At 46.9% G+C, this 14,924-nt stretch overlaps 1 protein-coding gene across 1 annotated transcript; it reads left to right on the forward strand.

The window, feature by feature from the left end:
• Positions 1-315: 315 nt before the first annotated feature.
• Positions 316-14,861, forward strand: LOC119402813 (venom metalloproteinase antarease-like TtrivMP_A). The gene is made up of 6 exons (XM_037669880.2): positions 316-404; positions 10,118-10,235; positions 12,411-12,464; positions 12,550-12,665; positions 14,582-14,653; positions 14,724-14,861. Exons 1-6 carry the CDS (start codon positions 375-377, stop codon positions 14,859-14,861), a joined length of 528 nt encoding a protein of 175 aa, XP_037525808.2. The 5' UTR covers positions 316-374.
• The last annotated feature ends 63 nt before the right edge of the window (positions 14,862-14,924 follow it).

Raw genomic sequence — 14,924 nt, forward strand, 5'->3', positions numbered from 1 at the left:
CTTTCATACTACCTACTAAAACATTTCAGTTTCCAAAGGCTTAGTACTGGAAGGGACACTTTTCATGACAGTTATTTTGTCATCATTTTATTTTAATATCAACAGAGATCGTAATGTGCAGTGAAATACCTGCGCGACTGGACTCGCACGAATTACAACGAAAGTGACAGAAACGCCTGTAACGAAACAAATCACATTGATGGTTCTGCTCTATCGTTAAATGTTTCTGTTCCAGCAGCATACCGAGGAAATGCGTTTGTAGAAACTAGATGTTTACTCATTACTGTTACATGTTGATTTCTTCTTTTTTCAAGCTCGACGGAGAATCGTTAGAAGAAAACCTTTACCACGAAGTTCGTTCCTTCTCCTCTGTTATGGTGTCACAAGAAAACGGACTGCAAGTGGTGAGACACACATTAAACATTATTCTCTCTGTATATTCTCGAAAACTCCGCGAAGTGCACTTCGACGTCAGGCTATAGGTCGTGTGTACATGCCAGGTTCGCCAAATCATTTATCTTGGTATTATACACTGCTGCGATAACACAAACGGAAATGTACGGCGAAGCGTGAGCAGGAGAGGAACGCGATGTCACAAGACGTATACCACAGTGCGCGCACGCGCATAGCGCTAACACCGTATGAATTGAAAGCAGGAAATTCACACCTGTTCCCATCAACAAAGCGCCTGTATGCGTCCACGTTTTCGGCATTGGGCTCAATCAATTAAGTATTCATTACAATATTAATCAAATGTCTCTATTGCAGTTCTCATCAATAAGGGTTCCGGCCTGCATGCGTTGTCCACTTCATTATAATGGAGCCTTCAGTCAGACGTTCGCGAAATACTTTTTAGGCCTTCACTACAGCCCTTTGAAGGTTACAGAAAGATGTTTTCAAATATAAGCTAGCAGAGCCAACTATCTTGCACGTGCTAAAAAGGAACATTGTTATTCGCCGCTACCTTCAAGTGTTCATACCACTTTCGTCAGCAAACGTGCTACATGACTGAAGCAGCAAACGCGTTTCTGTTTCCTTTGGTCCAATTTCTCTCGTGGCACTCAAGTTAGAAATTTCCTATACGCCACATATAAGCATGTAAATCAAATGCAAAAAAAATCACCGACAATTAGGATACTGCCTAACGCGAAATCTGAGCGCAGATTCATGTTTGGTCAAGGCCAATTATGTCTGAATTTTTAGCTTTCCGCAGTCGTAGCAATGTAACATTCGTTACATATTGCCACAGTAACCGCCAGCGCTTGAGCGCTACGCGTTCACTCTCTTTCGTCGTGGCACAGTCCCATGGCAAGCTAGAAGACCGGCATTTCTAGAGCCCATTCTAAACTCTCTTGGGGCAACTAGCAGAAGTAAACATGGAAGGTATCCACTACGCCATCAATCATAACTTTTGTGAAGTAGGACAGCACAAAATACGCCATTAATCGTCTTTCTGCGGATAAGCGAGGTACACGCTACACATCTGTGATGTATTATGTGCAGTTTGTTGATACTCCATGTGGCTGCTGACGATGAATACTTATGGCTGAGCACTTTGCAGTGGGTGGGAAGCATTAAACCACACACTCTTTGCGCGATTAGCTGTTTGTGATGACTAGTTGCTATTTTACTCTTATTGCGATAGCAATTATATGGACACTCTCGGCTTATTTTTCCGTCGCCGTCATGCCCCGGATGTGTATATATATGTATAAATAAATAAATAAATAAATAAAAATTACACCATTTCCCGCTAAAGGGGACCATGAGGCGATGCGAAGCTGGAGCACTTGCACGATCGCGTTCCGTTGGCGTTCTTTGGGCATGCTACCGACCTCGCGTCGTGGAACGCAAAGAGGAACGCTACGCGCGTCTTGTCTTCCCTCTAGCCTGGCCGTTAATTCTCACAGGGCGAGCGCGGAACGCAGTCGGCAGGCATGCGAGAGGGGGGCAGCGTAGGAGAGGAGAGAGAGGGGGAGGGGACGGGCATGCGCTGGTGCTCATCGCGGCGTTGCGCAGGAGAGAATTTTGGCACGTCTAGCCCGCGTTTCAGAGGAAGAGTGGAAAGGGGGAGGGAGAGGGGAAATTGAGAGGGGAGGGGGGAAGTGGAGAGGGAGAAAAAGGAGGGGAGAGTGCGATGGGAAAGGAAAAGTGGAGAGGGGGAAGGGGGGATGGGGGAGAGGGGAGGGGAAGTGGGGAGCGTATGCGCAGGCGCAGTAACGGTGGTCACGCTGCACACCACCACCGCCACCACCACCACCACCGGATTGAACTCCGCCATAAGATACTTGGCATCTAATAAAATAAAAATATTCAGAAGAAAAAATTTCCGAAGTGCGCCAGCGAGATTCGAACCTGCGACCCCTCAGCTCGTCAGCGCACCACTTTAAACAACTCGGCCACGCACCACCGATTGTGTGTTATAAAAAGTCACAGTTCGCCGCAAGGGCGAAGCAATGAATGCGATGGCAAGAAACTGATGCTTTACAAAGTGAGGCTCGCCAATGGATACTCTCAGTTTGAACAGTGCTCCTGTTGCAAAGACGGACGAAGCAGCGAAGGAAACTAGCGTGCTTCAAGTGTCGAGCTGTAGATAGTTCGCGCTAATCTTCTGTTTGTTCGTTTAGCGGCGTCCCTTAAGCTCGAGTTACTTTCGTACGCTCCGTAACATGAGCGCGGACATCACGGGGAAAGCTTGAAACATTCCTCTTCCCCTCACCACGAGAAAACCGCGCGAGCGGAAGGGCAAGGTTCTCCCTGCGCAAATAGAAGAAGAAACGAGCGAGCTCGCCGACGACTTTAATATACGCCCGTCGCGCTCCTAGCGCCATCTCGCTGGTAATGAAGAAACGCTTATAAGCGCCTGCCGTCTCTGAGTCCTGCCAGCCGTAAAGGGTGTGTAATAACGCTCGCCGTTATTATCCCCTATCCCTCAAGAGGAAGGTATGTAACAGCTGCATCTTACCGGTACTTACCTACGGAGCAGAAACCTGGAGACTTACAAAGAGGGTTCAACTTAAATTGAGGACGACGCAGCGAGCGATGGAAAGGAAAATGATAGGTGTAACCTCAAGAGACAGCAAGAGAGCAGAGTGGGTCAGGGAACAAACGGGTGTTAAGGACATCATAGTTGAAATCAAGAAGAAGAAATGGATATAAGCCGGGCACGTAGCACGTCGGCAGGATAACCGGTGGTCATTAAGGGTAACTGACTGGATTTCAAGAGATGGCAAGCGCCTGAGGGGGAGACAGAAAATTAGGTGGGTAGATGAGATTAAGAAGTTTGCAGGTATTACGTGGCAGCAGAAAGCACAGGACCGGGTTGATTGGCGGAACATGGGAGAGGCCTTTGCCCTGCAGTGGGCGTAGACTGGCTGATGATGATGATGATGAATAACGCCCGTCGTTAGCTACGTGGAGGATCTGCGTTTCGTGGCGTAGTGGTTAGCGCCACTCGCTGCGGAGCAAGAGGTCCCTGGTTCGATTCTGCGCTTCGGAAGCATATTTCTGGATTATTTTTCTCTGGGGCTTTCATATATATATATATATATATATATATATATATATATATATATATATATATATACACGCAAATACGGTGCATGACAGTCGCGACGGCGACGGCAAAATCCAGCCGAGACTCTCCATTAATTGCTATCGCAATAATAGCGGTGAGCTATTTATATACACCATTTAACGCTGGCGATATGGAGATCTCGGAGGTGTTTCCGCGTGTGCAGTGTCGCCGGCGAGATTATACGCAGGGTGCGCTTTAACGCAATGATAGATTTTGCTTCTGAGTGAAAACTGCCCTTGAGACGCGCACTAAAAGGTGCCCCACCTCTGTACCCACATGTGATTTGGAACGCCGGGTAAACAATGCGTCGAACGCCACCGCGCGGAAGAAGACGCGGATGGGCCACTCCACGCGCCGCCGTTTTCAAGAAAACATACATATCTAAGAGCGCTCAGTTGTAGCGCGCGGCTCATACAAGAATAAGCAACTGGGACAGTTGTTAGTTCGCGATTGTCGATCGCGACGCATTACTTCTTTTCACCTGTCACAGACGGCGGCACCGCCCCGCTCCGCCCAGCCTACCTACGCCGCCAACAGAGAGCACCGTGCGAGAGAGAATGTGTGAATGATAGCAAGGCGCGTTGGTGAAGTGTCAAGCGTCTTCCAAGGTAGGTTAGTTGGTTTAGTGTCGGGCGCTTACCATCGCGGCCGCAACGTCGTGGGTTCGATTCCCAGCGGCGCATATTTCTTGGTTTTTTCTTTCTCACCCGCTGCAGCGTCCATGTTATCAACGTCATATCCGTAACGGATGTACTTCGTGGACCGCGGCATAAAACACTTTCGCGTTAAAAAGCAAGAAAGGCCGCCCAGCTCCACATTTGCTTCTGGCTTTGCTCCACCAGTGCGAAGCTGCTATAATTTTTTGTAATATTGTCCTGTGGAGCGTGACTGAAGCAGGGAAAATGCAGACATTACCGAACCACCCTTGAGAAAATATTCACCTAACCTTCTAGTTATCGCACAAAAATTAGCTGGACTCATGTTTAATGTGCTGGGAAGGCGATGCCTCGAATGGTTTGGAGTGGGTAACATATACGAACCGCACGTTTGTTGCGAATGATAATAGAGAGATGATTTAAATATTAAGCGCCGTGACAAAGACCAAGACGCCGAAATACAATGAAAAGTGCAACCCCCGTCGTCATCATTGTCATCGGCTTTACCCTTAATCTCCATGGAATACCAACCAGCTAAACTGCCACCTTTCATTGATGGGGTAAATTCCATAATTGCTTTGAAAGCGACATTGCGACCCTAAAAGGCTGTCCCTTTTAAGCCGCACAGCTGGGCCACACGCACCACCTCTGCGCAGCACGTGGCGCTATCTCGCGATAGCCGGTGGGCGTGGTTCCCACATGGTTTAAGGTGCGTTAGGTACGGTAGTCCTCTACTGTCGGGGTCTGCACGTAGCTAGTTTATATGGGGACACCGGCAGTAGTTTCTCGATGCGTGTAGTAACTTGATAAGAAAGGCTGATACAGGTGTTATAGAGTAACATGGCTGCGTGCCGACCACGGTAGTTCGGCATTACTGTAGTTACTGTACTGAAAGTCAGCAGTGCTAAAATAGCCTATTGGTGACCCAGCGGCATTCATCCACTATCATTGGTGCCGTATTAAAAAAAGTACTTCTTAATTACAAGGGCCGCTCCACTCGGCTCTCTGTGTGCCATTGAGACCAATAATTTTGTGGAACCGTGCAAGGATCAGTAGGAAAGTCAAAATTGCCTCTAGCAAAACTAAAAGGATGAAAGGCCTGCTGCACCAACTAAACATGTTTCTGGATAATGAAGGAGCAACACAACTGCAACACAAATTTATTCGCACATATGAAGAGACGTATGCCAGTAGTTTCGGAATAATTTCGCCATAAAGGAATACCTAAACATCTGCAGATACCATAGCCAACATCTAAAACGACCCCACAGCCACCGTATTCCTCAAGAAGACCAGCAATATCCTGATCTAGAATGGAGTCAGGGTAAGAGTTACAATGTATTTCACGTTATTCACGGGCATATTTACAATAAATATTTCAAGAACTAGAACAGGAAAAATGAGAATAAGGTATATCGGCGAATACCATAGCTACTTGCGTTTTGCAGACGATATCGCGCTTTTCAACAGTGACGGTGACGAATGGCAAAAAAATATTCAAGATGTATACAAAAGAGGCGTTAAAGTAGGATTAAAAATGGACCCGAAGAAAACAAAGATAATGTTAGGTGGCCCGGCGAAAAAGCCAGATTAAGAGTGGCAACCAGACTGAAAGAGCATGTGTACGCAGGAGCTAATTACTACCGGAGAACGACCGCCCCCACGACCCCCGATGTTCATCAAATTAACAAAAACTACGGTTTGGTTGGTTCGCAAACGTTAGGCATTCGCTTCACATGAGTGACAATTAAATTACCGCTATCCTTTAAGCGGACATAACAATTTCTTCAGGGATAACTTACGGGCCAGAAACGTGAATAAACTACTGTACATGACCTGAAACACATTTCGAGTGGTATCACAAGATTCTATGAACTCTACATCTAAACAAGGTAGACACGCACATACGCACTCCTAATCTTTAGGTAAGATTGTAACGGAACCGCATCATGAAAAATGGAAGCGCACCATAGTAACAGAATACACAACAAGGATGGTCAATAGCAAATGCGTGATAAGAACACAACAAAAATCTGACGAAACGTAAGAGCAGTCAACACGCGGCTTTATATGAGGCGAGCAAGTCCAATATCGAAGCACGGGACCACTGGTTGCGCGCTGCGGTCATCTCTGCTAAAACAGTGCCGGGATCCTGCAGCGTATCCATCTCGCGCACGATTTTGATTTTCCCCCACACATATCCACACACCGACACTTGAAAAATTCTTCTGGCCGGAGCGAAAAAACCTGCTCCTGCAGCAACGATTATCCCTACGTCGGAACGGCTACCCTGCCTGGACAAGCGAGTTTCGCGACAATGACGCTGAAGGAGAGGAAGGGAGGGAGGTAGATGTTGCAGAAGACGAAAAAAAATGCAAATTATCTCTTCTTGAAAGCACGGCTCAACCTCCAACAATGATGTGCGTTCCCCCAGCATGTCGTCTATGGTCCATGCCGTTTGAGAAATGCGATCCTCGAATTGTCAATGCATCGCTTGTTTGAACGTGTCGCTACATTAAAACTTTGCGTACAACACATTGGAGCCGCATTTTTTATCGTATTTCACGTGCATTAATTAATAATTTTAATGCGACTGTTTCTAAAAGCACGTCGGAAGAAATGGTTGAACGCGATTTTTAATTGAGCAAGATAGGTATGGCACAAAAAGGACGGCGACGACGTGAAAACGCGCATTGAAAAACATGTGGCAAACAGGTGTTTGTCAGTTCGTCTATTGTCAGTGGGCTGGTTGGTTTGGAAGCATTCAAACGGAAAAAACGTGTCTTCACTTCGCCCGGTCTTTTTTGCACCACTACCTATTTTTTTCAAGTAATGAACCAACTATCTCAGCAACCACGACTTGTTGAGCATTTTACTACTTTCACGACGTAAAATTATGTGACATCACTGAAGCAACTGCGCTTGCTACGCTTGACTACAAAACGAGCGTGAGTAAATACGTGTACAGCACACAGATAGGAAAATATCCTTGTAGCTTATGAGCACTCGCGCCGCACAGTCAGCGGATGAAAGGATCTAAAGAATATAGCGCTATAAATAAGCTGTCAGGTTCGATTTATGCACAGAATTAGTATTTGCATAACATTTCTTCCGCTATAAGTATTGGTGCGGTAATGTTTCGGTGAATTCTGATACTGGATACATTAGAGAAGTCGGCCGACCAGTGGCAAAAGTATTTACGAAAAGAGAAGTACTTTGAATTTCGCCCATGAAGTTAATGGTATGTCTTATAAAGTTTCAACATTTTGATAGCGTTCAACAACTGGTCAACGAAGTGGCCATCTATTGTGAGTCAGTCATTCTTCTGAAGACCACCTTTTTGGGTAGAAAAGTGACTGTGCTTGTAATAACTGTCAGTTATAGTCATACCAGAAACTAACAAGAGAATGCAAGCTATTCAGTCGGTGATACTTCGCGCGCCGAATCGTACGTGCGGTATTAGCACGATACGATACATGCACTTCCTTATTTGTGCTAGTACTCCAATCCATGTAGCTGCTTTCTGCAGCTTAGGCGACAAACATTCAAAGGGCCTCATGGTCTATTGTATTGCAAGTGTATCCCGTGTTTAAGGAAAAAAAAGCACATGAAAAAAACTGCCCAGAAACACGCACGCGTGATGTTCTGGCAATTAAACGCGTACGTAGCACGCTCGATATCTGCTTGGTACACAGAATAACTGAACGTTTTTCGGTAATACGTATCACGATCGGCTCTTAATTATCAGGTCGAGCGTAGACGGGCGGCAAAAAGGGTCGGCTATTCCCGGCAAAAGACTGTCACTGAGCTCTACATTGTCTGAAGGACGGCAAAAAGGGCCCTATATTAGACGCTGAAAGCGAACGACTCAGTGAAAGTTGACTGAAGAAGGGCAACAGTGGCCCAATATTAGCCAGTGAAAGGCAACGGCTCAGCCGACATAGGCTGAAGAACGCCAAAACTGGCACTATATTTGCCGATGAAAGTCATTGGCTCGGCTGATATTGGGGGGACGGCGGCAAACCAGGCCCGATATTGCCGGCGAAAACCCAATATTCGACGAAGGGCGGCAAAACCGGCCCAGCATTGCCGGCCAAATTAAACGGCTTAGCCAATAATGGCTCACTGCCGGCGACATAAGGCCGAGGTCGGGGCTCGCATAGCCGCCGTAAAACCCATATCGGCCCTACGTTGAGTCCTGCCTGGGATGTGTCTGCAATGTAGCCTGACAGTTTTTTTTTAATACGAAAGTGTTTCCTGCCGGGGCCCACGGAAACTTTGATGACGATATTCCCTGACGGAAATACGTCACCAATATGCATGCCGTGAGATGGAAAAGAAAAAAATACAAGAACAAAAAGGTCCTATCAGAGGAGTCGAACCCACGACCTCGCCACGGTAGCTGGCGGGCGGTTAATCCACTCAGCTACTTTCAATCGCATGAAGGAGGGTACTCAATTGCGCCTTTTGTTTTCACACGTTCCTATCCCAGTGCTCTTGGTTCGCGGGGTGGTGTTGCCGTCTGGAAGCGGTAGAGTGCAGTAATGCGTGGCTTCCGCGATCAGCTCCGGCAACGCGCCATTGCTACGACCATCCCGTTCGGCGCGCTTCCAATAGAAGTGTAACTTTGTCAAGGCGTCAACACAATACGAGGTTGCGGCCTTAGCCCAGGCCTCGCTCATAGGATCCCTCCATATTAGAAAACAGGTTTCCGACGCTCGCCTTCCTGCCGCACCTCGCTCCCTGCTCGCCCAGTAAGAAATCACGGCGATGCTAGAGGGGATCCACGAAGCACGTCACGTTTCCCTTCGCGTTTCTGGCCAGGCTGAGCTTAGGTGACCTTAGCCCAAGCTTACTGGCCAATCAGCGACGCTCTTCTGAATCTCACTTACTCTCTCTGCTTACGCTTTCTCCGTGCTAATGGAACGCCTTGAGCAGCACTAGCAACGGCTGGTTGCCGGAATTATTCTTGGAGGCCATCAGTAATGCATCATGACAATAGTGAGCTACGACTACGAGCCTTTCGGTAGTCTCAGCGCAGCGGAAGCTTTCGTTGCAATACAGAAGAAAACTCTATGGTCAGTGAAATGTGGCGTGCATGGTGATTCAATTTGGTGACGACGCAGTTACACGACTCCCCTTTCGCGTTAGCGTGTGACACCACCTCGCCAGCGTAGGGCCGCTTTAAAATGGGCCAACGGTGTTTATCCGCCACCTATCGCTTCAAGTTCACTGGTACCGATTATAAATTGGGTACAATAAACGCAGTAGAAAGGCAACGACGTCGACGATCGAATGTCGTACAGGTGGGTGCTTTGGTGCAGAGACACGCCACCGGTAAGTGGAACGCCTTCGCGCGTTCGCGGCTCGAGCTACGAACTCTGCCTCTCACGTTCCTGCAACGATCCGTGGTAGTTTATGCGTGACCACAGGCGTAGGTTACCTTATTACTGGAGCGCAAACCTTGCCGCTTGTCCTCAAATGAAGATGCTTTCAAAGTATTCATATCGAGTACCTGTGTTTATGTGCATGTTGACGCCATCTTTCCGTGATGTTCACCACATGCTGTGACCACGTGTGTGTTATCTAATAGAGTTAACAGAAAGGTTTAATCATGATCATGGACGTTAGTTGTAGGAATGTAGGTGCTTCACCAGGTGTCAGTGTAGGCGCATCCACACGAAACAGTGCTATATTTGCCAAACACCGATGGACACTGTGCAAGATTTCGTATATCAGTTTAAAATAAACATTCAAACACTTCTGTGAGAACACGCTTGACTTTCGTGCTATATCAATTCTTATGAGGGAGGGATCAGCTAAGTTTCTTTCTAAACCTATTGATCATCACAAGCAGTGATTCCAGATCTGCTGAATCTTTCAGGAGGGTGTTTTAGGACCGAAGTTGAGAATAAGACCATCACTGGAGCACGCAAGGACAGCTGAAGGAAGCATCGCTCATATCCTTTATGAAGCTGCTGCCGAAACGGAAAGTGGAAGTGGTAAGGAAACAATGTAAAAATTATGCTTTCATGGTATCTTGGTGTCCTTGTGAAGATTACAAACTTACTGACATCTGAGAGACACTACGGTAGTTGAGGAGAAGCTGCTCTAATAACCTATAGTAATGAATGAAAATTATTTTACGTCACTTCATGCTGCTTATCGTCAGTTGCCTATCGTCAGTTGCCTATGGAGCAGAAACATGGAGGCTTACGAAGAGAGTTAAGCTTAACTGAGGCCGACGCAGCGAGCAATAGAAAGAAAGATAATTGGTAAAACCCTTGAGGCACAAGAACAAAGCAGAGTGGGATGATGAACGAACGAGTGTTAAGGACATCTCAATGAAAATCAAGAAGAAGAAATGGGCATTGGCACGACATGTAGCGCGAGGACAAGATAGCTGGTGGCCATTAATAGCGCATTGTGGATTCCGCGAGAAGTCAAACGCCCGAAGGGTAAACAAAGTTAGGTGGGCATATGAGGTTAAGAAGTTTCCGGGATTACGTGGCCGCTGCAAGCACAGGACCGGGTTGATTGGCGGAACATGGGGAGGTCTTTGTACTGCAGTAGGCGTAGCCACCTTAATATGGTGATGATGACTTCCTGTTGTGTGTGTTAAATGCATCTTTCAACCTAATACTGAAGATGAATGAAATACCTTCGCGCAGAAGAGGAGCGGAAGAAGAGGGAGATCTCTTTCCGCTTTTCTTATCTCTTGGAAACGGTTCAGCTCGACAACATGAAACGACTGGTATAAAATGGACAGCAAGACGATATATTCGTGGGAGTTGGTTGTGAAAACAGCAGGTTGACTGACGAGAAGTCTGTTGTAATTGTACTAGTGATGCAGAGCCACCCATGGTACTATCTATATAGATTGTTCAGTGCCTATCGAACTATCGATATTAAAAAAAGAACTTTCGATAGCGATATTGATAACACGTTTGATAGTACTGCCCATATTAAAAATCAACCGCGCAAACTCATTGTAGCATAAACTTGGTTCCCCAAGTGTGTGGTTGCCGGATGAGCAGGCTGAAAGGCAGGGAAGTTGATATGCTTGCGCTCCTTCACCTGAACTCTTGGCTGACACATGATAATTAAGCTGAATTGGCCAGGTGTAGAGAAAACGAGATCGTTAAATTTCACAGTACAGTGCAACTTCAAATTTACATTGCGCTGCGTGATTTAAACGTAAAAATATCCACAACTCGGTTTCTTAATTGTAAGGTGCAAGTGCGCAGTTTTGAATATGAACTTATTAATGGACATATTCCAGCATTTTCGCTGCCTAAATAATTTTTCTGTCTCCTAAATATGCTATTAATATAAGTAAACTGAGTATTGCTCACAGTAGGCCGCCGCAAATGTTTTTTTGGCAAGGTTGCCGGCCAGCAACAGCATAATCATTCACAGCACTGTTGAGAGTAATGTCTGTAGTAATACGGCTAACGGTACAGTCTATTGCACTATCGATCATACAATTCATAGTATGTTAATAGTAAAACTATAGATAGTTCCTCTACACTATCGATAGTTAAAAATGCTGTCGATGCTATCGATAGTCGATTTGCCGATAGTTCTACATCGCTAAACTGTACTACTTATGTCACTGCGTATTGTGTTGGAAAGGTGCAATAGTCTGCTATTCGTAATGCCTCTTGTCATTTAGAAGCAAAAGCAATTGAGGAACCACTCATGGCCTGCATGTCTTTTGAAAATATTGATTAACTACAACGTCCCAATAGGTGGGCCGTCACCACCAAGGACATATCAAGAAAATATGAACGATAATGCTCGCGAATACTACATTCTGTTTTAAGGATGCTCCAAGTTGTGCAGTGATAAATATTTCCACAGGAATGAAGAAATTCATTTCAAATGGTTATCCTCAGCGTTTGGAAGCTGGCTCATAATTACGTGTATGAAGCATTGCGCCTAATGTATGGAATTTTCGGTAATCCGTAAATGCCAGTTACGTGACAATTCAATTGTAACCTCTACATTTAGGGCAGCTAAACTATCAGCTCGATAAAGGGATTATTTTCAATAGTGATGTTACCAAATATCAAGATGAAGAGATCCTGCTTTACTTACAAAACCTAAAGTTTACTCTATCAATCTATAATGTGGCGTAGATATAAGATATAATAACACTAACTGTGTAATTTCAGAGGGAGCCTTCACGCAAGCTTCATTTATTCTGTCTGAACGACAGGAAAAACAAGGTGGGTTTTTCTGGAACGTAAGAACCACCAAAAAAACTGTATTCTGTAAAAGGCAGGCGTTTCGACATGAATTTTTTTTTTCAAGGTGACGCGACCACCCTGGTTCGTCCAGAGGTCTTGATCGCTGTAGACAGCGCCTTTTCGAAGCAGTTTAAAAACCACATGGAAATCCTGAGATATCTGACCATCTCTATGAATTCAGTAAGCCGCATGTTCATCTTTTTCTTCATGTTAAATTCTTGCGAGTATATGTCAGCCGTGTGCTTGTTCATATATTTTACAAAACTAACGGGTAACTGGTGTTAACGTCTTCAATGCCTCGTGCCTGCTCGCGCTTCTTGTGACAGCCCAACGAATGCCTCTCGTGCACGGGCAAGAAAAAGTGGGTGGACCTGCAAGGCTTGGGAGAAGAAGACGTGCCGTAGTCGAAGGGACACTGTGTGTGGGACGCTCTAGCGTCTTAAAGGGCCCCTCACCATGTTTGACAATTTTGAGCTCGCAAGCGCAATGCATCCACCGGGCGTTCACGATCACGTCTGCCAAAACTTGCAACGCTACGCGCCGCAAAAATCGGTCAAATTTCAAGCTGAACGCTGCTTGCCCTTCTTCTCGCGGGCGCGCGCCCAGAGAAATGAGGGGATGACGTACACGGACAGGGAGAGAAGAGGCCTGCTGCCGGCACGAGACTAGCCGAGCATGCGCAGTGGGAGTGTGGACGGCGGCCGATGCCGCAGGTGCGACTAAGAAATGCTCCGCATTTAAAAAATTACACCATCTCCCGCTCAAGCGAACCATCTCCCCTCTGCTTCGCATACACACATGGTTCCCTTTAGTGGTAGATGGTGTAATTTTTTCTACCGCGTCCAAGTAAACGTTAATGCGGCACTGGATCATGATACCGCTAGTCTCGCGCCCGTACGAAAGTCGCAACTTTCATGCCCGTCCCACAGAAACAGGGAGTACGCCACAGGGAACGCCGACAGAAAGCCCACGGCCGCTACATAAAAAAAAATGCCCCCACCTCCCCGAAGGGAATCGTGAGGAAATGCGAATGCATTTCTTGCGCCGAGAGTACACGGCGTAGTAATTTTAATGGCGTAAATTAATGACGCCTTCAGACATTCGCCTTCACCGACTTCTGCCATCGCCTTTAGAGGCGCCCAGCCAGCGGACGGTCGAGAGTGAGGCGCGCGCTTCACTCCAGCGGACGGGAGAGTGGGGCGCAGGGAGAAGAGAGAGCGAACGGCGAGAGAAGGAGCGGCGAAGCACTGCACCTACCCTCTCCTACACTCTCTCCACACCTGCGGGAGCTCCGCCGAGCTCCCGCGATGCGAGCGCCCTCACACGCCAGAGCGCGCTCCTCCTCTCCACTCACTCTTCGCTACTCCGCCCGCACCACCTGCTCCGGTTGCTAGGGGCGATGATAGCGCGCGTACACGCAGCTTTTGCGCTGGGAGAGGGAATGAGAGCGGAGAGATAATATCTGCCGGTGCGCGGACACCGACGCCTGACATAGCCCGACTAAAAATGCATTCGCATTTAAAAAAAAGGTAGCGGCCGTGCCACACCGCTTGCGTACTCGGGCACGTCGTGCGCACGTGACCATGTATGCGCATGACGTGTTCACGCGTATGCGTCATGTGATCCTCCGGCTCCGCTGCTGGAGTGGGCAGGGAAGGGATTTGGCTTGCGAAGGCTACACGGGGCGAGTGGCAAGGGTTTGAAACTCGTCTCCTCGCATCATGCTTTCACGCCGCTCAAAATCATTGTTCTCTCAGCTCGTAATGAACCGATTGCAGAAATTCTCGCGGCATAATGCTGTTCATTCGGCACACAACTACTTCCAGCGTCTAACTAAAATTTGCTATGAGACCTGGTGAGGGGCCCTTTAGAGTCCGGCGCAGCGTTCCCGTTATTCAGCCGCGGCGGAAGTTGGTGATGCCATGTTCACCACGTCACGTTGACGCGAAAACACAGCATTATTTACTCACACTCGTGCTTCGGCGCCTTAGCGCATGCGCATTAGCTCAATGCCTAAACAGCAGAGCTCAGAATTTGCGTTAGGCGGTGTCGTAATTGTCAGTGAATTTTTTCTTCGTAAATTTCATTACTTTCAGGTGAACATTAGGTATCGGACCGTTACTAATCTGAGGGTGCGACTGAAATTATGTGCCGTGGAAGTACTCACTGTAAGTAGAACATTGCCCAGGCAGTTGCTTTTTGCGACGCTGAAATTTTCCGGGCTTTTCTTCTTTTTAGGTATACGAGGAACATTTCTTGTACCAAGTGCAGAGTTACGTTGCTTCAATCAGGTCGCTGGAGAGATTAAGAGATTATGTTCAACAATACTCGTACAAATACCATGAATACGATGTGGTATATTGCATCACAGGGTAAGCGAACCATTGTAGCCAGACGTGTTATACTTTACCATGTATTTTGCATAAAGTTGTCTCTTCC

This window comes from Rhipicephalus sanguineus, chromosome 8 (genome assembly GCF_013339695.2).
Source record: "Rhipicephalus sanguineus isolate Rsan-2018 chromosome 8, BIME_Rsan_1.4, whole genome shotgun sequence".
NCBI classification, from domain to species: Eukaryota; Metazoa; Arthropoda; class Arachnida; order Ixodida; family Ixodidae; genus Rhipicephalus; species Rhipicephalus sanguineus.

Bases quoted from the DNA above. Each gene is read 5' to 3' on its own strand.
- LOC119402813 (XM_037669880.2), top strand. From the start codon at position 375: ATGGTGTCACAAGAAAACGGACTGCAAGTG. The intron at 12,465-12,549 runs GTGGGTTTTTCT...TTTTTTTTCAAG, and splicing joins TGAACGACAGGAAAAACAAG to GTGACGCGACCACCCTGGTT. The intron at 12,666-14,581 runs GTAAGCCGCATG...CATTACTTTCAG, and splicing joins TGACCATCTCTATGAATTCA to GTGAACATTAGGTATCGGAC.